The sequence below is a fragment of the Rousettus aegyptiacus genome, unplaced genomic scaffold (assembly GCF_014176215.1).
Source record: "Rousettus aegyptiacus isolate mRouAeg1 unplaced genomic scaffold, mRouAeg1.p scaffold_m13_p_4, whole genome shotgun sequence".
NCBI classification, from domain to species: Eukaryota; Metazoa; Chordata; class Mammalia; order Chiroptera; family Pteropodidae; genus Rousettus; species Rousettus aegyptiacus.
In genome coordinates this window covers 49711216-49737867 of record NW_023416307.1, presented here as the reverse complement: position 1 = coordinate 49737867, position 26652 = coordinate 49711216, and the positions used below count along the sequence as shown (strand labels likewise).

At 32.2% G+C, this 26652-nt stretch overlaps 1 protein-coding gene across 27 annotated transcripts in view; it reads right to left on the bottom strand.

Moving 5' to 3' along the window:
* DLG1 (discs large MAGUK scaffold protein 1) overlaps positions 1-26652 on the bottom strand; it is a 231765-nt gene that overhangs the window by 90625 nt on the left and 114488 nt on the right. For 16 of the 27 annotated variants that reach the window (XM_036219411.1, XM_036219402.1, XM_036219406.1 and 13 more), the window contains 2 exons: positions 21378-21476; positions 7675-7728 (listed from right to left, as the gene is read on the bottom strand). In XM_036219411.1, the coding sequence (XP_036075304.1) occupies positions 7675-7728; positions 21378-21476 (153 nt within the window). The remainder of the gene's footprint in view (positions 1-7674; positions 7729-21377; positions 21477-26652) is intronic. The other 11 variants (XM_036219414.1, XM_036219416.1, XM_036219409.1 and 8 more) reach the window with 1 other exon arrangement.

The following is a 26652-nucleotide window of genomic DNA, read 5'->3' as shown; positions in this document are numbered from 1 at the left end:
AATTTTTGCATAATTTATTAATGAAAACCTGTTAAATGTGATAGCAATCAAATAATATAGCTTCCTTTAAAATAATTTAGGGAAAATTTTCAAGGAGTGGAAGAGTACATTTATGGTATTACAACTTTCAAATATAGAAAGGGTACATTCAGTTTTTCATATTTTTGAACTCTGATCCTTTTCTCTGCCTTGATCCACATATCTTAAATCAGTTGGCAATTCTTACTGATTTGAATACTTCAACTTTTCTGAAAACCATCATTTCTTCATTCTCATTTCTATTTCTTTGGTTCGAGGCTTTGTTAATCTCCTGTGGACTACTGCCAATGTAAGTTACCCAATCTCTTAGATAAGTATTTTCCACTGCCCAACTCATTCTAATGTTTCACACATATACATCTTTTTGGAGTTCATGTCTAATAATATACTTTTTCAAAATATACTTTAAGAAACTCTCATACAAGGCTCTATATGAACTGACCCCAATCTATCATTCAGCTTCATTCCTTATATATTTTACCTATTCATCAGCCTTACACACCATAAAATTTGAATGATTTGCTTTCCTTTACATTTCCTGCAAGTTCCCAACTCTGCATCTGCTACTTTAGTGCTTCCTCTGTCACACATTCCATTTACATATTTCATGTTGAAATTTGATTCACCATTCAAGTTCTTACTCACATCTTACAGAATAAGCACTTTCTTTTATTCCTTCCAATTAATTTCCCTGTTCCCTCCTGGAAGAAGTAATTCCCACAGTGAGGGCCAAGGGTGATGAGTGAGTAATCCTCTCTATCAGATTAACTTGGGTTCAAATCATTGCTTTAACGAGTCCAGTGACATGAAGCTGGGCCAAACACTCAATCTAATAAGTCAAATAAATATTGTGATAAACTGCATTTCTCTAGATGCCTCCCATCTTTCATCCTACATGTTTTGTAATATGACTAAACCATCTTAACATCAAGAGATGTTGTCAATGTCTCCTCCCCTTGGATCTAGGCAGGTCCTAGATGAGTTTTGTTAAGAAAGAATGTAGTATAAATGATGCTAGGTTTCTGAAGTTAGGTCATGTGAAGCCCTGTAGTTTTCACGTTTGTTTTAGAATATACTGCCTTAGAACCCAACAGCTATAATGTGAGGAAGCTCAGACAGCCTAAGAGAAGATTCAAATTAAGGAGAACCAAGGCCCTTGGCCAAAAACCCCAAGCTGCACTCCTATCGGTAACCAGCACCAACTGCTGGCCATGTGAATAAGGCTATTTTGGGTCTTCCAGCCTTCTCTAATGCCTCAGCCAATACCATATGAAGCAGAATCATCCAGTTAACCCAGAAAATCATGAGAAATAATGAACTGTTGTTTTTAAGCTACTAAGTTTCAGGGTAGCTTGTTATACAGCAACAGAGTAATGCAATGACAGAATAATAAAATTATGTAAGCTACTTTGCTTTCTTCACTGTCCTATAAGAAATCAATCCTTAATTCAAGTCTAATTCAGGGACTAAAAGTTTTTTTCTTGAGGAGTTTTGAAACTCACCTTCATTAATTTTGGGGGTTCTTAATTCCTATGGTTGTAATAGATACAAACCCAATGCTACTTTCTTTCTTCTTCTCACATAGGTTTTTTTTTTTCTTAAGATAATATGTTGTAAATGAATATTAATGCATATATATTTAAATCTATGATTTCCATGCATCTGGAGTACAGGAGGGATATATATATATATATATATATATATATATATATATATATATGCATGCATACCCTGCCAACTTGACTGGAAGTTCTTTTTATGAATAAAAATAAAATCCATATCTGCAGCTATACCATTTTTCTTATTCAAAAGGTTATTTGTATCGTCTTTATTTTTTCTTGCTCCGACTTGTTATAAAAGTCTGTCAGTCTTTATCAAAAAAAGTAGTTTTAATATTATTGATTAATTTATTACATTCTATGCTATTACTTTCTGCTTTTGTTTTTAAGTAGTTCTTTATTCTTTCTTAAGACTTTTTAAAAAGCTGATTGAACACCCAATTCATTTGTGCTTATTTCTCTTCTATTTTAAAAAACATTCATTAAATTTAATAAATTTTCTTCAGCTTATGGCTTTGACCAAATTCTAAAATTGCTACACTGGGCTCTATTTTAGTTCATTTGTTCATTTCAAAATACAATAGTCTGACATTTTATTCTGGAAACATTTCCAAATAAGAATACTTATATGGTCCTTTTGGTGTTAAAATGTAAATTTTTGTACTGTGACCTTATGATTTCTGCTTTAAGGAATGAGATTTTCACCATTAAGCCTTCTAAAAAGGTAGGTACTTAGTAAATGTCCTTGGTACTTATTAAAAGCCACATCATGATGTACTGATTATCTGGTGAGGATTCTAGGTAGCATAGAGTGTGGAGTGATTTTAAAAAAGATGAACAACTGAGAAGGCCATATAGACTTCAAATGACTTATTCCCAAATTCTCAATAACTTGAAGCTGTCTGATAATTTTAAATATAGAGACAATTTGATTACAACATTAAACACTTTCAAACTGGGCTTCTAAATGCAAAGAGTACTTTATCCAAAACACAAATTACAAGTACTACTTACTTAACAGTAAATGTGAAAATAACAATGGTGGTGTAATATTTAAAAAGCAGTATGGTTTTGAGCAAAACTATAAAGTAGTTTGTTTGCTTAGTTTTCTTTTTATAACATCTTTACAAAATGTGGCTTCTAATAGGAAAGAAATGCTTGGCTAATGTGTTTATTACTCTCAATAAATACAGTAAGGGGTAAGGTGGGAACAAAATTAGATCAATATTTAGACAAAATGAATATATTACTGACAAAATATTTATTTTTTTCCTCTAAAAATATGAGAGAATAAACTTAAGAATACTTCTCGAGACCTGTCATTGCTAGCATTTTCTAGGTTTTGAATTCAGTCTTATCAACAAAATAGGATTGTATATGGGGGTGAAAGCTGGAGCAGAAACTAGATAGTACATTGGGGCCTGATTGTGAAAGGTCTTGAATGCTTTCAGAAGGAAGAAGAAATAGTCTTGAAAGTTCTTGAGCATCATGTAGGTTTAATAGATATCCGCAAAAAAGAACAGTGGCAGTTTGGAACAGAAATGGAGAGAAACTGGAGAAAAGTAAACTGGTAAAGAAATTATGAAACTAGTCTGAGTAAAAGGAAAAAATTCCAAAAGCAGATTAACTCAGGAAAATGATGATCTCTACATTATGTTCCTACTCAGCAATGAGATTTGCTCTCTTCCTCATGTATTGCTTTATGCCACCAGTAAAGTTTTATAGTTTTCTTACTAAAAATTCTATACATTTCTTGTTAAGCTCATTGCTGTTTTCATACTTTAATTGATAGTTAATGGACTTATACTTCCAACTTGTTGCTAGTAATACTGGAATAGCATTTAGTGTTTAACTTTTAAGTTGTATAATTTTTTTTCTTTTTTTTAATACAATTGGCTTTAATTATGGGTACACAAATGCCATAAAGGACAATTTAGTATATGTGCTGCCCAAGGGAGCACAAGAGGACAATTTATAACACAAATATCCTCAGTCACTTGCTAGCTCAAAGATTTTAATTTTCTAATCGGCTACACTAATATAACCAAACAGAACAGACAAATCTTATTACATAATAGGTATAAGGCTTGTCCACAGAAAGTTTTTTTAAAAACCTAATTTATTAAAGCCCTGTTATTTAGGTTCAATTCAGTAATATATTGACATTCAAGATTTTATCTGTTAACGTTTGTATGTCTCATGGCTCATATTAATACATAATCTCATCAAAGTCTATAGCATCACAAGGTAAGAATCTAAAAAAAAATGTATTAGGAAGAAAATGTTCTTCCTAATGCAAAATTAAGACAACTACATACAGAGTGGAAACTCCAAAAGAATTTACTTAAAAGTATTTTCTAAATAATGAATAGCCATTTAGGTTGACTTAAAAATACGGTATTTACCAATTATGCTACATATGAAGCTTTTAGTATATAAGAAAACTACCAAAGTCAAGTTGAATAAATTTTCCTAACCATCATTGTTCACAGTCTGTCTAAAGAAAATAAAGACAGAGGAACAGATGTGAATTATTTCAACAAGATTACTTCATTTCTATCTCATTATTGGAACCAAGAACTTTAGAATTTGTCTTTAATTTTCCCTGCCCTTAACATTTTTACTATTTAAAGAAATAGGAGTGCATGAAGAGAGAATCAACCCTAATGCCAATGAAAGTATATCAATTAATAGTTAAAATTGAGTATAATATGTTATACTTGATGGTAAAAGACTGAAAGCTTTCCCCAAAGGATCAGAAATAAAACAAGAATGTTTGTTTGCTCTTGCCGCTTTTATTAAACATTGCAATGGAGGTTCTAGCTAGGGAAATTAGGCAAGAAAAATAATTAAAGGCATCTTGACTGAAAAAGAAGAAGTAAAACTACCTCTATTTGCAGATGACATGACTTTATGCTGAAAACTGAAAGGAATCCACACAAAAAAACTATCAGAGCTAATAAATGAGTTCAGTATGGTTGAAAGATAGATTAATATCTAAAAATCCATTATATTGTCATATACGAGCAACAGAAAAATCCATAAATAAAATTTTAAAAAATTCCATTTATAACAGCATTAAAAGAAGATACTCAGGAATAAATTTAACAAAAGCAGTGTAAGACTTGTATACTGAAATATTACAAAATATTATTGAACAAAATGAAAGATGTAAACAAACAGAAAGACATTCTATATTTATGGATTTGAAGTCATCATATTGATAAGATGGCAATACTCCCCAAAATTACCTATAGAGTCAACTCAATCCTGAGCAAAATCCCAGCTGCCTTTTTGTTATGTGCAGAAATTGACAAGCTGATCATATTCAAATTCATATGGAAAGTAAAGAACTCAAAATAGCTCCTCTCCCCCAAAAAACTTTGAAGGTTCGAAGACTTATACTTTCTGATTTCAAAACTTATTATAAAGTTACGGTAATGGTGCTGGCATAAATTTACACATACATATCAATAGAAGAGAACTCAAAATCCAGAAATAGATCCATATGTTTGTAATTAACTGATTTTCTGCAAGGGTGTCGAGACTATTCAACAAAGAAAGAACAGTCTCCAACAAATGGTGATAGGACAGCTGGATATCCCACATGTAAAAGAATGAAATTGGACCTTAACTTTCCATAAAATACAAAATTAACTGAAAATGGATCAAAGACCTAAATATAAAAGCTAAAACTTAGTAGAAAACATAAGTGTAAGTCCTTGTGACCTTGGATTAAGCAATAGTTTCTTAGATATGACATCAAAAGCATAAGTGACAAATATATGTGTGTGTGTGTGTGTGTGTGTGTGTGTGTGTATAAAACTGGACTTCTGAACTTCTATGGAGAACTCTTACAAAATGGACAATGGATCTGAATAGATATTCCTCCAAATATATACAAATGTCCAATAAGCACATAAAAAGATGCTCAGTCAACATCATTAGTCACTAAGTAAAGGCAAATCAAAGCTACAATGAAGTATCACTTCATATCCACTAGAATAGCTATAATAACAACAACAAAAAAACCCCCAAAACATTGTTGATAAGGACAAGTAACGCTGGTGAAGATGTAGAGAAATTGGAACCCTCTTACTTTGCTGGTGGGAATGTAAATGGTGTAGCCGCTATTGAAAACAGGTGGTTCCTCAAAACCCTAAATATAGAATTACCATATTACACAGCAATTCCACTGCTAGTAATTGAAAGCAAGAACAAAAATTCAACAGAAGGATGAATAAACAGAATGTGGTGTGTACTGTGTGTACTCATAATGGAATAAAATATTATTTAGCCATAAAAATGAACGAAGTTCTGATACATTTTGCAACATGGATGAACCTTGAAAATATGCTAAGTTAAAGAAGCTAGACACAAAAGGCCACATATTGTATTATTCTATTTATTTGAATGGTCCAGAATAGACAAATCCATAGTGACAGAAAGTAGATTAGTGGTTGTCAGAGGCTGAGGGAAGAGCAGAATGTGGAGTAATTGCTTATTGGTACCAGGTTTCTTTTTTAGGGTGATAAAATGTTCTGGAATAGAAAGTTGTGGTGATGGCACAATATTGTAAATAAACTAAAAACCACTGAATTGTGTATTTTAAAAAGGTAGATTTTGTGGTATGTGAATATCTCAACAAATTTTTAAGGTAAAAATATAGAAAAGGGAAATATGTAAATATAAATGCAAACTAAAATGAGTTAATACATTTTAACATGTTAACAAAAGATCAAAAAGTTTATTAACACGCTGTGCTAGTGACAATATGGGGTAAAAACATAAATACTTTTTGTTGAAACATAAATGGGTAAAACTCAATAATGAACAAATCTATAAATTGACACACTAAACAATTTATGAGTATGTTTTGCTTATATACTTGTATATATATATGATATGTACACAAAAATTACCAGTAGAGCACTGATTTTACTAATAAAAGTTTAGAAACATATATGCATGCACGTGCCCCCAAATGTTTATGTATGACACTACTAACACTGTGTGTCTTAGGCAAGGGTAACTGGAAGACTAGACGCAAAGGTGAAAAAAATTTCACTGGATAGCCTTTTGTTACTTTAGAATTTTGTACAATGTGTATGCATTACCTGTTCAACTAATTATTTAATTTTGGAAAGTGTGATGACTACAGACAGGGGAAAAAAAAATGTGTTTTAAGGTAACAGCTGTATTTAATCACTGACTGCCCCTAAGCAAAATATAAGTTAACAAAGAGAACTAATAAAGGAGAAAGAAATGTGAAAAAAATATTGACAAATGTACAAATAAAATTCTGCTTAAGAATTCTACATCAGTGTGAAAGGTAACACTGACAGAAAAGAATCTGAAAAAAGTATAGAAGAGTATTTTTGGTTTGTTTTAAGCATTTTTTGAAGTTTTCCAAAATTCCCAAATATCTGATACATCTATACTCATATAAATACAAAAAGAATGTAAAGACAAATAAAACACTTTATAATATAGCCTGAAATCAACTACAGTTCAAAAATGGGAAGAATGGATATTTATAGCCTATGAAATTATATAACATTTAATCAAAAAAGAAAACCTCACAGCCCTACTTAAGCACCACATCTCCAAAGACATTTTCCTTTGGGGTGAAAAATGTTAGGTCAGATTCTGCTGTTCTGGCTATTTATTTTTAAGGGAAAGAAGACTTTCTAACAAAGTGAGTTCAGAGGGAAGCACTAATCAATTTAAAGTTATAATTGGTTACTCAATTAGACTTCTAAAATGACTCTTTGAATAAAAAGCATTGTGTTAGTGATCATTGGTCAGAAATAGCCTGTAGTGAAAGTTAATCACTTTAATTAAAGAATAAAATCATATATTTCTATTTTAACATTTCTGCTTCACATAAGTATGGGGAAAAGAAACAACTAAAAAAAGAGAGTACTGCTTCATTTACTTTTAACAACTGCAGTTTAGTGACAGAATATCATAAGTACAATATATAAGAGAAATAATGCTGTGATCTTTATATCTGTATCAAAAACTAAACAGGAAAACCAGAATTATTTAAATGTGGGAATGAAATGACACTTACATAAGTCGGTGTTTCCAAGCTATCTGTGTTGACCAGTACTGGAGGAGGATTTGCCTTAAAGAAGAAATTTTAAGTGTGTTAGTTTAACAGCAAAATTGACATATTCCATATTAATGTTTACAAATGTTAAAGCTCATGAAGGATTTGCTATTTCTTAAATTATAATTTTACATTAGCCGTGCATGTTACCCAGTTTACAGAAACAAATGGAAAGAATTAGGTAAGAGCAATTAGATTTGTTTTGAGAAATAAGTTATTATTTCTGCTAAAACAGGTAATTTTAAGATTTACAAAAAAGTTCACCAGCCTTCTCAAAAATCCAAATATTCTTTAGTATAACAACTCTTCACAAATTGCTTAGAAATCATTAGCTTTTCTGTTCTCAAGGGTCCCATGAAAATTCCAATCATTTTATTACTCAAGAAAAAAAAATTCTTCCCTACACTGTATTGTGTTTGAACATGAAAAAAAGTCTGCCACATAAAGAACAGATTGCAGACTTTTGGAATATTGGAAACACAGTTAATGTAAAAGCACCCAATTATTTTCAATTGCAGTTATTGCTTTCCAACTGTTATTCTAGACCTATCGCAGAATAATAATGGTTACAAAAATAAAACCAAAACCAAAAAAACCCAAAAAAATCCCCCAAAAAGCCCAATAGAAACACATACATATTTAAGTTTGGATTGGAAAAAAGCCTGGCTTTCTGGTTAAGTTGGAAAGTGATTATTTATGTAGGTGAAATAAAATTTAAAGAATAAAATATCTTTCTTATGCATATTTAAAAATATAAAAGTACCAATCAAATGACATTTTTCAAAATATAAAAACAATAACCAACCTTCAAACAAATTTTAGAAGGTATGTTTATATACGTTAATAGTTCTCCAATTAATAAAGAATTACCCATGGAAGTTGTATGAAACATTACATACAAAATAACCATTTTCTTCCAAGTGTATAGCCTTTTCTAAAGAGTAAATATTCAGAATTCACATTTCATATTATTTTCAGCAAAGTACAAGATATGGATGATCGTATAATAAAATGCTCAAAGACAACAGTTTCACAGTTAAATAATTATACAGTATGCACTGGGCTACATGAAATAAGTTAAAATGAGTAAGTATTATTTCACTATATATAAGCATGACATTAACTTTTATGTGCAGACCTATCTTTGACTATAATAGGTTATCTTTGAATGATTCAGTGAAAACAAAATCTAGTAGATAAAAAGACTATTTGCAAGATTTAAGCAAAGCAAGTCAATTTAGACATCTGAGATTTTATGAATATTTGAAATTACTCATTTCCCAATGACCTATTGAAATTTCTCAATTTGATATTTCATTTCATTAAAAAAATTAATGATACCTCACCTTATTTTGCTTCAACACTTAAAGAGGGCAAGAAAGAACAAAGCTATTTAAAGTTAAAAAAGAAGTTACATTCTTCAAAAATTATAGCTAGAAAGCCAGTTGATTCCCTCTGCCCATTACCAAATGTACAGTGAGAAAATTTAGGTTTTATCAAAATCAATGTATCATCATTGTATACAAGTTCACTTTTGATTCTAGTCATATGAAGTATATCTGATATTGAAATACATATAAACAAGATACTAAAAGTGTTAAATTTACTTTAAAATAAAACAATAGAAGGTAGAGAGTGGGAGGGGCTATAGATCACATATAAGGGTGAGTATACATAAGCTGATGATTGTTGTAGTTGAGTGATGAGTATACAAGGAAGTTCACTATACTACTTGCTCTATATTTGAGTATTTTAGAAATTTTTTATAATGGAAAGTAAAGCAAACAGACAAAAAGACCTAGACTGAATCAAGCACTAGTTTGTAAAAAGTTAATAACTAAGGCAGTTGTGAAAAACTACAGGTTAGAGTTGCTACTAAAATATTAACATTTGCACCATGAAATTGATTTCAATTTTAAAGTTCAGTTCAGAATAAATAATATAGATTATTAAAAGTAATTTGGAACTTTGATTTAAAGAATATGAAGAGATAAATAATATATGTACAATAAGTTTATTTGTAAGTGTATCTTATAATTAACATGAGTGAATGATCATACTTGAAGGAAATCATAAGAATCAAGAATTTGAAACTGGACAAAAACCATGAATGTTTACAGTAAGGATTAAGCAAAAATTTCAATCAAAACTAATATCAAGAAAACCTAACAATTTGAAAAAGACATATCACAAAACAGAACCTATATAAATAAAGCTCAAGAGGCATGATGTGATTGTTTTAAGTTTAGCCACCTAAAATAATGATAAAAATATTAAAGACTATGTTAGCAGGTACAGAATTAAAACATTTATCTTGGAATAAATTATATCCTTACTGAGATTTTCTAAATTCTTGTATTATAAAATACATTTTGAAATGGTATTGGACAAAGCAGTACTCCACAGCTCTCCAATTTAGGGGAGGTGGGAAAGGAAGTGAATAGGGGAGCACAATTTGAATCAGCTTGAAGGGTATGATACACAACTAAGACACAATGCCCTAGTACCAAAGCTAAAGGACACGCTACTTCTGAATGAAGAATTATAGAAAAATTCAGCCATAGACAAGTACATACTTTCAGATAACTAAACTAAAGAGCACTAAAATAAAAACAGTAGCAACTTTGGCTAGTTTAAGACCCTAGGATCCATAACCAGGACAGTGGGTAGCTGAACAGGTAACATGGAATAATCAGCTTTACTTGGGAGGAAATCGAAAGACAACAAGACTTGAAAAGAATCTGTGTGAAAGTTATTTCAAATCAAGAAAAACCCTTCCCCACATTTTGCTTCAGGTGGCACTTATCAAAAGACCTGGTTCTATGCCTCCTTCTACCTCATTCTACCATTCAGTGACTTTGACTACATAGGTAAATTCCAAATGTTAGTGAAACTAATTTTCTCCATCTATGAAGAGACAACAACTGTGCCTTTACCCAAGAGAACTGTATAAAGATCTAGTGAAGTAATATAAAATATACTGTAAACCATAGAAACCAATTGCTACTCTATTATTATTTACTAACAATACATACCATTGTGTATGTTTCAACTTGGATAATGAAGTCCTACAATGCACTTAGAGATGGGTGTGTGTGTGTAATAAAGGGGCAGGCATAATCTGGCAAGAATAACTAATCTCTAAATAATTTGACCCAAGCATCAATAAAAATACTTAAGAAACAGAATTTTGCTCATCCAACTTTTACTATTCTATATCATTAACAAAAGCCCTTATGGGGATTGCTACTATTAACACATTGCAGTATCCTTACACAATTTCAGAGGGCAATATTACACTCTGAAAAATTGTGTGAAAAAGAATTCTAAGATCCACTTATTTAAAAACAGGTCCAAAACAGGAGTTTAGAAAATGCTTATGTTTTTTCTTTCTTAGCATTTATCATAGTTTCATTATTGTATTTGTTTAATGTCTCTTTCTCCCCTACTAAATTATAAACAAGTGTTTTTTAAATGGAGAACTCACAAACCCAGAGAATACACCCTGAATTATAATTTAAGACACACTGCATTAGAATTTAAATGCCATCGCCGCTTAGGTGATCACTGTAAATTGAAGTGACTGTAAAAACAAATACAGCAGATTCTGGGAAGATAGCTAAATAGAAAGCACCTCAAATTCATCACCCCACCTAGATAATAACTGCGCTGGTAGAATATATCTGATATAACTATTTTAAAATCATGTAGTCTATCAAAGACTTGCAACTTCCAAGGGAAGTAGTGGATGGTAAACTGGTAAATTCAATTTCAGCTCTTAGCACAGTAGCAGCTACGCAACTCCTACCTGTAACAGGACAGCTGCACAAGTGTTCTTGGCATAGGTGGCACAAAACCTGCAAAAGCCAGGGTGGGCAATAAAAAAGGGCCTGTCCTTCAAATCCTGTGGATCAGTGATCTGATTGCTGAATGCTGCTTCTCATGACACAGGCGCAGACAAAGCAGCAGTGACCGTTGTCGCCAAACCTCTCCCAATTAGTGCAACTTCCTCCCGATCTGGCTGAAGTGACTTAAATGGCAAGTATCTCCTAATACCATTTCATTTTTTCTTTTTCCCTTTTGAGAACCTGACACTAAAAACTAGGATGTTCAAAAACCACCACATATACAAGGGCATTAGAAAGTCACTGTGTATGCCCAGGGAAGATATAAATAAAGAGAAAATCTGAGTAGACCTTAGGTTTATAGTGCAAACTTACTGTTAGTAGAAAGACAGCCTATGGTAATAAAAAAACAAAACAACAACAAAAACAAACAAATGAAAAACCACCCAAATCAAACCAAACAAACAGAAAAACCCCAATACAAAAACAGCAAACCGTAGGGAAGGGGGAGAATACAATTTCCAAAGTTACCACATCATAAGATTCAAATATCTAGTTTTTAACAATGACAACAAAAATCACGAAGCAAGCATGCAAAGAAACAGAAAGGTATAATCCATTCAAAGAAGAAAAAAATGAACAGAATGTCTTTGAAAAAGACCTGGGGGCAGATCAACTAGATAAAAACTTTAAAATAATCATCTTAAAGATGTTCAAAGAACGAAAAGATATGATAAACAAAGTCAAGAAAGTGATGTATGAGCAAAATAGAAAAAAAATCAATAAAAGAAATCTTAAAGAGAAACTAAAAGGACATTCTAGAGCTGTGAAAAGTACAATAATTGAACTGAAAAACTCACTAGATCAATTCAAAGATAGATTTGATTAGGCAGAAGAAAAAATCAGTGGACTTGAAGACAAAGAATGAAAATGAGTAATCAGAGAACAGATAGAAAAGATTGAAGAAAAGCAACCAGAGTCTAACAACAGACCTGTAAGCCCCCATTAAGCAGAACAACATACACAGATCAACATGGACTCTTGCAACTCCAAGAAGAAGAAAATATCTTAAGAAATAATGGACAAAATATTTCTAAATTCGATGATAGACATGAATATAAACATCTAAGAATCTCAACAAACTCAAGGTAGGATGAACTCAAAGAGATTCACATTGAGACAGACCCATTACAGTCAAACTACTTAAAGATGAAGAAGAAATGGTAAAAACAGCAAGAAGTAGCTTGTTAGATACAAAAGATCCTTAATAAGATTATCAACAGATTTATCATCACAAACTCTGGAGGTCAGAAGGTAGTGAGTGGGCCGCTAAATTAAAAGTACTAAAAGAAAAAAAAATGTTAACCAAGAACCCTATATCTGGTAAAACTGTCCTTCAATGTGAGGAAGGAATTAAGATATTCCCGGATTAAAAAAAAAAAAAAAAAAAAAAAAAAAGCTAAGGGAGTTCATTACCAGTAGACTGGACCTGAAAGAAATGCTAAAGGGAGTACTTCAGGATGAAATGAAAAGACACAAGACAGTAACTCGAGTTGTTTGAAGAAATAAAGATCTCAGTAAAATAATACAAGGCAATTATAAAAACTAGTATTATTGTAAAGTAGTTTTTAATACCACTTTTTGTTTTCTACATGATTGAGATTAATATTAGTAAAATTATATTTTAAACTGATTCTGAAAGCTATTATTAGTCTAAAAGCGATTAGTAAAGAATTCAAGTCAATATTACTAACTAAAATCAATTAATAATCTAATAGCTAATATTATAGTAACTTTACTTTGTAACTCCACATTTGTTTTCTATATAATTTAAAAGATGAATACATTTAAAAATTGTTACCTTATATGTTTTTGGGCATACAATGTTTAAATCTGTAATTTTGTAACAATGATTGAAAGGAGTCGAGGTGGAACTGTTAAAGAGGCAGAGACTTTGTACATTATTGAAGTTAAGCTGGTATAAATTTACATGCGAGTGTTATAACTTTGGCATGTTAAATTTAATTCCTATGGTAAACATAAAGAAAATGGCTAAAAAATAGTGCAAATTAAAATGGGAAAGGAATTTATCCATTTCACTACAAAAAAAAAAAGTCAACCAAAGGAAAAATAAGACCGTAATGTAGGAAATAAGGGACAAAAAAGCTATAAGAAATGGAATATAGAAAACAAAGAGCAAAATGACAAAAATTCCTCATCAGTAATTCCTTTAAATGTAAATGGATAAACTCTCCAATCAAAAAAAGATTGGCCGAATAGATGAAAACATATATTATGTCTATAAAACTCACTTGAGGTCCAAAGACATATACAGGTTAAAAGTAACAGAATGGCAAAAAGACATTCCATGCAAATAGTAACCATAAAATAGAAGTGGCTATACTAATACTTGACAAAATAGAATTTAACTAAAAAAAGTTACAGGAGGTAAAATGATGTTACACGTTAAGAAAAGGTTCAATACAGGAAGAAGATATAACAATTATAAACATTTATGTACCTAATGACAGAACATCAAAGTATATGAAGTAAAAAAATGAAAGAAAGGGAGAAGCAGACAGTTCTTCAATAACAGTTGGAGATTTCAGTGCCTCATTCAAAATAATGTGCAGAACAACCAGACAAAGGATAAGAAAATGAAGAACTTAACACAATAAATGAAGTAGACCTAACAGACACATGCAGAACACTCTACCTAACAATAATAGCACACACATTCTTCTCAGGTGCACATGAGTCATTTTTCAAAATAGACCAAATTTTGAGGCCACAGATTTAGTCTCAATAGATTTAGAAAGATAGATAGCATATAGTTATCTTCTTTAAGCAAAATGAGAAGATAGTATGCAAAACAGAAAGAAAACGAACATTCACCTAACTGTAGAAATTAAACACACTCTTAAATAATCAATGGATGAAAGAAGTCACAAAGGAAATAGAAAATACTTAGAGATAAATGAAAATAAAAACACAACATACCAAAACTTATGGGATACAGCAAAAGCAGTGATAAAGAGGAAATTAATAGCTACAGATGCTTTCCTTAAAAAACAAAATCTTTCAAATCAACACCTAACTTTACAACTTAAGAACCCAGTAACAGAACAAACTAAACCCTAATTAGCAGAAGGAAGAAAATAAGAAAAGTAGAACAGGAATAAATAGAGAATAGAAAAAAGAGAAAATCAATGAGATCAAAAGTTGTTTATTTGAAAAGATAACAAACTGATAAACTTTTAGCTAGATAAATTAAGAAAAAAAAGAGAGAACACTCAAATTACTAACATCAGAAATCAATGTGTGGGCATTACTACCAATTCTACAGAAATAACAAAGATTACTAGAGTATTACAAGCGACTGAGCACCAACAAATTGGATAATCTACACAAAACAGACAAACTCCTACTGAGACTAATTATGAAGAAATCAAAAAGTCGAAGACTTATAACTACTAAGATTGAGTTGGTGATCAAAACTCTCCAGGAAAAGAAAAGTCCTTGATCTGATAAACTAAGTGGTGAATCCTACCAAGCATTTGAAAAACTAACACAAATTCTTCTCAAACTCTACTCTGTCAAAGAACTGAAGAGAAGAGAACTCATTCTATAAGGCTAGCATTAGTTTGATACCAAAAATCAGACAAGGATGCTAAAAGAAAATTATAGACCAAGATCTCTTATGGATATTGATGCAAAAAATCCTTAACACTAGCAAAACAAATTCAGCAGCATAATAAGATTATAAACCATGACCAAGTGAAATTTATTCCTGGAATGTCTTCAAAAGAAAGGAAAGTCAATGCTATATATGCTACAACATGAGTTAACTTTGAGGACATTATGCTAACTAAAATAAGTTATCAACATTTGAATGTTGATGAATGTAATACACCACATCAACAAAATGCAGGAAAAAAATGACATGCTCATCTCAATTAATGCAGAAAAAGTATCTGACAATATTCAACATCCTTTCATGAAAACATTCAACAAACTAAGAACACAAGGAAACCACCTCAGCAGAATAAAAGCCACATATGAAAAGCCCCTAACAAATATCACATTGAATGATAAAAGACTGAAAGTTTTTCCTCTAAGATCAGAACAGGGCTAAAGATGCTGCTTTTGCCACTTCCACTCAACACAGTACTGGAAATCACAGCCGGAAAATTAGGTAAGAAAAAGAATTAAAAACATTTAGATTCAAAATGAAGAAGGAGAATAATCTCTTTGCAGATGGTATGACTGTATAAATAGGAAAGTCTGAAGGTACCACCAAAAAAAAAAAAAAAAACAACTGTTAGAATTAGCAAACAAATTTAAAAGTAGGATATAGGCAACACACAAAAATAAGTTGCAATCCCATGTAAAATCTAAAAAGAAAATTACAAAAATAATTCCATTTATAATAGCATCTAAAAGAATAAAATAATGAGAAATGAATTAATATAATATGGGGGACAGGCTTATGCGATGAAAACATTGCTAAAAATTAAATATGACAAATGAAAACATATTCTGTATTCATGGATTAAAAGACAGTATTGTTAAAATGTCATTACTACTCAAAGCAATTTACAGATTTAATCTGATCCCTATCAAAATCCCAGTGATTCTTTTTTTATAGAAATAGAAAAATCCATCTGAAAATTCACATGGAATCTCAGGGATCTGATAGCCAAACTAATCCTGAAATGGAGAACAAGCCTGGAAGAGTCACACTTCCTCATTTCAAAACTTACTACAAAGCTATAATAATCAAAACAGTTTGGTACCAGCATACAGACAGACATAAAGACCAATGAAATAGTCCAAAATAAACTCTCACATATATAGCTAATATGCTCTAAAAAATATATCATTTTTGAAAAGGGTGCCAGCACCATTCAATGGTGAAGAGACAGTTTTTTCAACACATTATGCTGGGACATCAACATGCAAAAGAATGAAGTTAGACTTATCTAATGCCATATACGAAAATTAACTCAAAATGGACAAAGTACCTAAATGTAAGACCTAAAAGAATAAAACTCTTAGAAGAAAACATAGCACAAAAGCTTCATGATCATGGATTTGGCAATAATTCACTGCATATAACGCCAAAGGCACAGGCCATAAAAGAAAATATAGACAAATTGAATACCCTGAAATTAAAAATTTTGTGCATCAAAGACACTATCTATAGAGTAAAAGACAACCAACACAATGGGAAAACATTTCCAAATTATATATTTGTTAAGAAATATGCAGAATACATAGAGAATTCCTAAAACTCAATAACAAAAAAAATCTGATTCAAAAATGAGTAAAGTACTCTAACAGACGTTTCTCTACAGAAGATGTACAAATTGTCAATAAGATACTCAACCCAACTAATCTTTAGAGAAATGAGATAGCACACCTCACCACGATTAGGCTGGCTACTGTCATGAAAAAAGGATATATCAAGTGTTGCTAAGGATGTGGATAAATTGGAACCACTGTGCACTGCTGTTGGGAATATACAATAATATAGATGCTGTAGAATACAGTATGGAGATTACTCCCAAATTAAAAATAAAATTACTATATGATCCAGTAATTCCACTTTTGGGCATGTGCTCAAAAGAATTGAAAGCAGGATCTTAAAGAGGTATTTGTACAACCATGTTCATAGCAGCATTACTCACAATAGCTAAAATTGGAAGCAACCTGAGTCCATCAACAGAAGAATGGATAAACAAAATACAGGATATACATAAAATGGGATATCGTTTAGCCTTCAAAAGAAAGAAAATTCAATGCTACATATGCTTCAACATGGGTTAACTTTGAGAACATAATGCCAAGTAAATAAGCTTTCCACAAAAAGACAAACACTATATGATTTAACTTATATGAGGTATTTAGAGGAGTAAATGGAAATAGAAAGCAGAACAATGATTGCCAGGACCTAGGGAGAGGTAGAAATGGGAAATTTTTATTTAATGGGTATAGAGTTTCAGTTTTGCAAGATGAAAAGAGTTCTGCAGATGGATGATGGTGATGGTTGTACAACAATATGAATATGTTATACCACTAAATTGTAAACTTAAAAATGGTTAAGGTAGTAAATTTCACATTATGTGTATTTTACCACAATAATAAAATTGGAAAAATATATGACCTCAATCTAAATATAAAAATGCATCAAACAAACACAAACTGATGGATATTCTACAAAATAACCAGCCTGTTCTTGTAGAATGCCACATTCATAAAAGACAACTCTAGATTAAAGGAGAATTAAATGTCATGAAAATTAACTGCAATGTGTAGGACTGGCTAAAAGGACCCGTTTTTGTTTTTCCTGTAAAGAACATTATTAGGACAACTGACACAATGTAATTAAAGTCTATAGATTAGATAATTGTATTATACTGATGTTAATTTTCTGATTTAGCTCATTGTACTATGGTGATATTTTTGTTCTCACGAAAAAACATGAAGGCTTATAAAATCTTTGTATTTAGAGTAAAAGAGGCATGAGTGAAACATCCTTTTTCAATGGTTCACAAAAAATAATATCGTTTGTACTCAATTATAATGGAAGAGAAATAAAACATAGTAAATAAAAATATGAACAATTGGAGAATCTAAGTAAGGGTATATGGATTTATGGTACTATCCTTGCAATCTGCTCTAAGTCTGAAATGATTTGAAAACAATACAACAACAAACACAAAAGCAAAAACACTCCCACAAAGCAAACAGAATAAGGGCACTGCTGTCACATATTAGTATATCATTAAAAAAGGTTCACCAAGGTAATCCAAGGTATGCTATTCTTTTTAAGATTATCAGTAAAATAAAAACATATCAAGTAATGCTTTAGACTATACAATGATCAAATCATTTGAGACACCAACACTAAGATGTTTTGTAAAACTTAAAAGGTCCAGAGGCAATAGGATGCTCTGCACTTGATATACTTCTAATGAAACTATTCTCATGTCATGTGAGAATTATTTGTTAACTTGACTCTTGCCCAAACACATAGTAGGTTCCTAGAAGACAAGAAGAATGTTATATACATCTTAGTATATATGTGATTAGGAATATAACAAAAATTTGAACAAAAATCAATCCCTCCAAAGTACATATTAGAGTATGAACAAAGGGTTTCACAGACAAAAAAACATTAGCTATAAAGCATTTTCAACAATACCTTTATCACATGGTAGCTCTTCACAACTGGTAGAAATAGAGGTCTAAAACATTTGGTTTTAAATCGAAATATTTAATTCTGGGGTGTAAAGAAGCCTGTATATTTAATAGGCCAGTATCATAGAGATTATATCTTCTATAGGAAGAACTAGCTTCTGTTATTCACCTACTATATGCTCTGCTTCTATGTAGAGAAACTGAGGCTCTGAGAAGCTGAGTTAATTTCCCCATAATCACGTGGCCAGAAAGAGGTGAGGCCAGACAATGTTAAGTGAGTCTAAGGAATAGTAGGTCTCAATATAAAGGCCATGCATGCTCTTTCTGCAACTTCAAGCAGCCATTAAATATCTCTTTCTCTGTACCACTCTGTAAAATGAGCACGATAATTCCCACTGTAGTGAGCTTTCATAAAATTTAAGTGGAATTATCAATAAGTTACTCTGAAAAGTATAAATGTTTTATAAGTAATAAAAGACAAAAATTAAGATCTGTCTAGCAATCTGTCCAATTTGCCGGATCCTCAAACTCATCTGAGGTAGTCAGAGAGGTGTTCTCCCCCATTTTAATAGACAGAGCATTAAACTCAAAGATGTTATGTAACCTGTTTGAGTTACAAAGGCAGGACTAAGCTCTGAATCTTGCATCTTCTGCTTCTATTTCTATTACATCCTGATGCAGCTGAAATGTGAAGTAGAAGATCCTTAGAAGAAAAATTATATCCATTTAAAATGTTAACATTAGATTATATATTAAGTATAGACTTCAATATTTACTTGGGGACAAACATTTTAATCAGTTGTATTAATTTTATGATGTACATGTTATACTTGGTTAATCAGGAAAACAATTATTCTGGAAAACAAGGGACAATTATAGGCTTCTTACACAGTACAACATGAATTACTAAACTACCCTACAATGAAATCTGTAGTGTATTTAAAACCTAAAATGGGACTAGGTAGAATAAATAAAGTATCTCTCTTGTGCAGATATACTCATTTGTTTTTTAAAACTTGCTCCTTGGTTTACTGTCTTAAAGAAGTATGAAACAACTAATAATATGAATAGCCAAGATCATGTGCCAGCTGCACATGCATTATTAGTCTTTCGATTATTGTAAAACATCTCAAGTTAGTACTACTTTCATCTTCAGTGTTACAGATGAATAAAAAGAAGCTCAGAGTGGTTAAGTAAACTGCTCAGTCACATAGCTAGTAAGTGATAGGACTGGAATTCGTGACTAGATTAAAGTGACTCTAAGACCTTTATAACTACAATGCTATGCAATGTCTTAATTTCCAAGTGTAGTGTGATGCTATGTTGGAGAGACTTGGAGTGAGTAAATCAGAGTATTCTGAATAGGAAAGGGCAGTTTCACTACTGAATATAAGAGAAACTACTACAGAATTTCAAAAGATTCTAGAATACTATTTTAACATCAACAGATTAACTGAAGTGACAAGAATAAAATAAACTTTCAAATCTCTTACTTAAAAAAATACTGTATTTCTAAATCCTAGATACTGGGAAAGATGTTACATTATTACAGTACTACAATAACTCTTAGATAGCTTACTTAGAAAAAGTGTTAGTGTAGTACCTGTAATTTCCCCTGGAATCCTATTTTGTAGGATGTTCCCATTGATTTTCATTTTTTAGGAGAGGAGAAAGGCACTGAGATGTGAGTAACCACAGCTGATATCCCATTTTTTCCCTCAGAGAGACTTATTTGAAACTGCATTTACACAGGAAACATATTATTTTTACCTAGATTTTATGGTGCAGACCAATAATTGTAAAAATGCCTAACAATGTATTTTGTTTCACTTTAAATGAGACTGAGATTTTTCACACCAAAGACCATCATTATTATACTCAATAATGCTACCACTATTTCAACTTTGGATGACTCTGTTGGTAAGGCAGTTAGTGTCTTAATAAGCCATTACTTGGAACTACTAATGTGCTGAAAACAAAAAGGTTCAAAATCTCTGACATTTGGTTATTATTTCATTTTACTTTTTAACTGTTACATGTTAACTTTTTAAAATAAACTTTTTATTTTAGAGTACTTTTAGATTTACAGAAAAGTTGCAAAGATAGCACAAAGAATTCCTATATATTTTATATATATCGGCTTTATTTTTAACTATAAATGTAAAGTATGTTATCGAACCAAATGACAGAAAGATGTCGATTTCCAAAGAAGATAACTATATACTGGGAAACCAAATGCTACATAAATGACACATCCAATACCAGATCAGGTGAACAATGATTTTTATTATCTTTAGAAGATAAACAAAGTTTCCAAAAGCGAAAATATTTTAAAACTGTTTCAGATTTACAAGTACAATAGGCATGATAAAAATCTAAAGAGTTTCAATATTATGAAGTTTAGAATGTGTCCTATTTCAGACAACCTAATAATATGGCAAATATTAAAGCTACTTTTATTAAATCCCAAATATTTAATTTCCTAAAAATACCAATTGAAGACCGAAATGAATTAGCAAATCTAACAAAGAAATAATTAAAACATTTTGACAAAATACAAATAAAATATTAAAAGCAAATTAAATTTTTACATAGAAAAAAGAAACCAATAAAAACCTGTGGTATGGTGGGTAGGATGACAGTATTCTCAGCAGGGACTGGCAGGACAGGGATCACAGGGACAGTGGGAGAAGAGAGAGGTACAGCTTCTGTTGGCTAAAAATCATCAACGACAAAAAATCAGGAAAAATACCAAAATAAAAAGAAACACATATAACAGAAAGTTTTGTCATAAACTCTAGTTTCCAGAAATAATTGGGAAATAGGTGAACTATTAATATATTACTTCAATTTAAATGAAAAAATGATCTCCAGAAATTCAGATGTAATTATATCACCAATAATTTTAACTACTCTGTAGTTAAAATGAGTGACTACTCCTTAGTTGTTTAAATGAAAAAAAAGAAAAGAAAAAAGTCTTACGATACTCCTAAGAGATAAGACACTCACTTCAGACAGACTACAAAATATTTTTCTAGTATTCAAAATATATTTGACTACTTTCCTCCTCATACTCAAAGAATCAAAAGCAACTTTATTAGCCCATTGGTAGTAAATTGGGGCTTACAAATCCACAGACAAAAGATTCAGAAGACTTCAAAATTCAATCTGTATCATTTAAAATAATCTTTGCTATTAACCTCTACTATCAAGAACTGTAATAACCTGTCTTAAACCTGCTTATATTAACTGAACTAACACTCATTCAATATCTATTATGTGTCAGACATACTATGGAAAAAATGAATAGGAACTATAGTGACATAATTTAAACTTGATATTTAAATTCAATTACTCTGACTTGATTCAAGTATTTTAAAAAAGATGTAACTGGAACACAGAAAAGGAGTTTTGTAATAAGTCTCAATCTCTATAAACTGGATTAATGCAGAAATATTTGCTATTATCAAGGACATCTCCTACATGTATTAAAACAAACAAACAAACAAACATTAAAATCAATAAGAGAACTGTGCGTTACAAGAGACTTAAAACAGAAAAAAAAATTGCTAAACTTGAAATTATGCTTTTCCTTACTGATAAAAATGTACAAAATAAAATTACAATGTTAATCTTTTTCATTTATAATATCAGTCAATCAAAATTTATCAAAAATGCATTAAGTTTCTTCAACAATGGTGCTGGGACAACTGGATTTCCACATGCAAAAGACTGAAGTTAAATCACTATCTCACATCATATACAAAAACTGCCTGGAAATTAATCAATGACCTAAATATAAGTACTAAAACCATAAAACTCTTTGAAGAAAACATAGGGATAAATCTTTCTGACCTTGGATTTGACAAATGAATTCTTAAATATGATCATTAAACCTTAAGTGACATACATACATACATAAAATTGGATTTCATCAGAATGAAAACCTCTTGAACGCTAAAAGGCATTATCAAGAAAGTAAAAAGACAACCTATAGAATGAGAGAAAACATTTATAAATCGCACATGTGATGAGAGTTTAATATCTAGAATAAAGAACTCCAACTAAACAACAAAAGACAATTAAAAAATGGGCAAAGAAACTGAATAGACATTTCTCCAAAAAATATAGACAAATGACCTATAAGCATATGAAAATATCAACAGCATTATTCATTAGAGAAATGCAAATCAAAGTGACAATAATGTACCACTTCACACCTACTAAAAGGCTGTAATAAAAAAGGGAAAACAAAAACAGAAAGTAAGAAGTATTGATGAGAATGTGCAAAACTAGAACCCTGAAAAACTGCTAATGGGAATGGAAAATGGTGCAGCCTCTGTGGAAAACAGTTTTGTGGCGCCTCAGAAAGGAACAAGAGATTTACTATATAACTCAGCAATTCTAATTCTATGTACGTACTAAAAAACCTGAAGATGGGGTATTAGATACTTTACACTAATGTTCAGTGATGCATTATTCACAAGAGTCAAAAGGTGGAACCAAGTCAAGTGACCATCAACAGATGAATGGAAAAACAAAATGCGGTATATACATATAATGTATATTATTCAGCCATAAAAAAGAATGTAATTCTGATGCATGCTACAGCATGGAAGAATCTCAAAAACATCACACCAGATGAAATTAACCAGACACAAAGGACACACTGTTGTGTGTCTCCACTTACATAAAATATTTAGAATAAATTAATTCTTAGAGATAGAAAGTAGAAGTTACTGCAGGCTAGGAGAGAGAAACATGGAGAATTATTGTTCAATGGTTACAGAGTTTGTTTGAGGTGATGAAACGGATTTGGAAATATAGTGGTGATGACTACACAACACTGAGAATGTAATTAATGCCACAGAATTCTACAGTTAAAACTCGTAAAAATGGCACATCGTTACACATATACACATATTTCTTACCACAGTAAACAAACTCCAAAAATTTTAATGCAAAAACTTCCAGTTAAGATGGTAAAGTAGGTAAACACTGTGCTCACCAAAAACTACAACTAAACTAAACTAAACTAAACTAAACTAACTAAAGAAAACCATCATTAAGAACCACCTGAATACTTACCAGCTATACAGAAGTTCTATAACTAAGGATATACAGAAAGAGCCACTTGGAGACTGGTATGAGGGGCAGAAATGGGGAATGGGCAGGGGCCATACCCGCAGAGTGGTGGTTAAAAAACTGGAGACATATCTCGACTTTGGAGGTCCCTCTGAGGAGTGAGGGGTCCCAGCCCAGGATTCTAGTGCAGGAAGAGAAGTCCCCATAACTTCTGGCTGTGAAAACTAGTGGGACTGTGCCTGAGTGAGACAGAGGGCTGCTGGAGTCCCAGGCATCCTCTTAAAAGGCCCACACACAAACTTACTTGCTGACAGACTCACCTGCCTTGAGTTCAGCACTAGGGCAGCAGCTCAGAAAGAACCAGGAACATACGGGGAGAAACTGAATTGTTTGGCTTCAGAGAGAAGGTTGGAGGGAGAGGTTCCCCTAGACAGAAGCGCTGGTAGAGGCCACTGTTCTTTTATTGAGTCCTCTCCCTACCCTGCTTGCAGGCTCAGGTGGCTGCAATACCTGAGTTTCCATTAACCAGCTAACGCCATTCTTCCCACCTGGTGATTCTCTGAGACCCTGCCCCACCCAACTTGTAGGTTCACCCAATCCACTTCTATTGGCTTTTCCATACAAATGGTTCGTGTTGGAGACTTTCCTAAAACCTATCAAAGGTTCACAAACCCTTAATAAGCAGCATCTGGCCTTGGCATTCCCTGTACCCCTTGCTAAGTGGCCCCAAGCCCATCACTAGTGTCAACCATTAGAAGATCACTTTGTAGCTCAGACCAAGCGGACCCAGGCTGGGCACAAGCAGCAGTTGACCTTGGCCTGCACCAGAGCCCCTCTCAAAGAGATCCTGGAACCAAGGCATCTGGTGGTCAGCTTCAAGTCAACCAGAGGACAACCCAACAACCTCCACAAATGACATGCCCAGAGGGTGGACTCAGGAGGCAGCAAATCCTGGTAAAATAAATCCTGTTCCATATGGTCAGCCCCTGCCTAAGTATACCTCCAATGTAATTACGGGCATTCCTCATAGCCAGTCAACCTGAGGGTCAGCCTCTCCCACTGATGTGCCAACAGGAATCAAGTCTCAACAGAGGGCACATGCAACCCATACAAAGGACATACTTGGAGCCCCCAGTTCAGGTGACCAAGGGGACTGTGCCACTGGTCTTCACAGGACACCTACTACATAACTCCCTTCTACCAACACCCGGCGATATAGTAGATCTGCCTAATATATATAAACAAACACAGGCAGACAAACAAAATGAGGAAACAAAGAAACATATCCCAAATGAAAGAACAGAACAAAACTCCAGAAAAAGAGATGAGGAATCTACCAGAGGCAGAGTTCAAAACACTGGCTATAAGGATGTTCAATAAACTTAGGGGAAGAGTAGATGAAATCAGTGAGAACGTTAACAAAGAGATAGGACAGATAAAGACAAAAACAGAAAACATTAAAAAGAACCAGTCAGAAATGAAGACTACAATGAAGAATACATTAAAGAGAATCAATAGTAGATTAGGTGAAGCAGATGACTGAATCAGTGATTTGGAAGAGAGGGTAGCAGAAAACACCCAGTTGTAACCATGAGAGGAAAAAAGAATTTTAAAAAATGAGGATAGTTTAAGGGGCCTCTGGGACAACATCAAGTGTACCAACATTTGCATCATAGGGGTACCTGAAGGAGAGGAAGGAGAGCAAGGAATTGCAAACTTATTTTAAGAAATAATGACTGAAAATTTCTCTAACCTGGTGAAGGAAACAGACATACAAGCCCAGGAAGAGCAGAGATTCCCTAAACACATCATAACTAAAATGCCAAAGCTTAAATACAAAGAAAGAATCTTAAAAGCAGCAAGAGAAAAGCAGTCAGTTATCTACAAAGGAGCACCCATAAAACTGTCAGTTGATTTCACAAAGAAACTTTGTAGGCCAGAGAGGATTGGCATAAAATATTCAAAGTGATGAAAAGTAAAGACATACAACCAAGATTACCCAGCAGGGCTATCATTTAGAACTGAAGGACAGATAAAGTGCTTCCCAGACAAGAAAAAGATAAAGGAGTTCATCACCACCAAACCAATATTACAAGAAATGTTAAAGGGACTTCTTTAAGAAGAAGGGGGTAAAACGATAAAAAATATGAATAATAAAATGGCAATAACTACATATCTAACAACATTTACTAAATGTAACTGGATTAAATGCTCCAATCAAAAGACATAGGGTGGCTGAATAGAGAACAAAACCCATACACATGGTGCTGCTACAAGACGCCTACTTCAGACTGAAACACAGACTGAAAGATATGGAAAAAGATACATCATGCAGATGGGAATGAAAAAAAAAAAAAAAGCTGAGTAGCAATATTTATACCAGACAAAATTAGACACTAAAACAAAGGCTACAACAAGAGACAAAGAAGGATTAATCCAGTAATTCTACTTCTGGATATTTATCTGAAGAAATCTAAAACACTAATTCGAAAAGACACATGCATCCTTATGTTCAGTGCAGCACTATTTACGATAGCCAAGAAATGGAAGCAACCTAAGTGCCCACTGATGGACAAATGAATAAGGATGATGTGGTGTATATATATAATAATAGCAAATTATTCAGCCATTAAAAAATTTAAATCTTGCTATTTGAGATAATATGGATTGACCTCTAGGGTATTATGCCAAGTGAAATAAGTCAGACAGAGAAAGACAAATATAATTTCACTTATATGTGTAATCTAAGAAACAAATAAACAAACAGATACTGAGAACATTTTGATGGTTTCCAGATGGGAGGGGA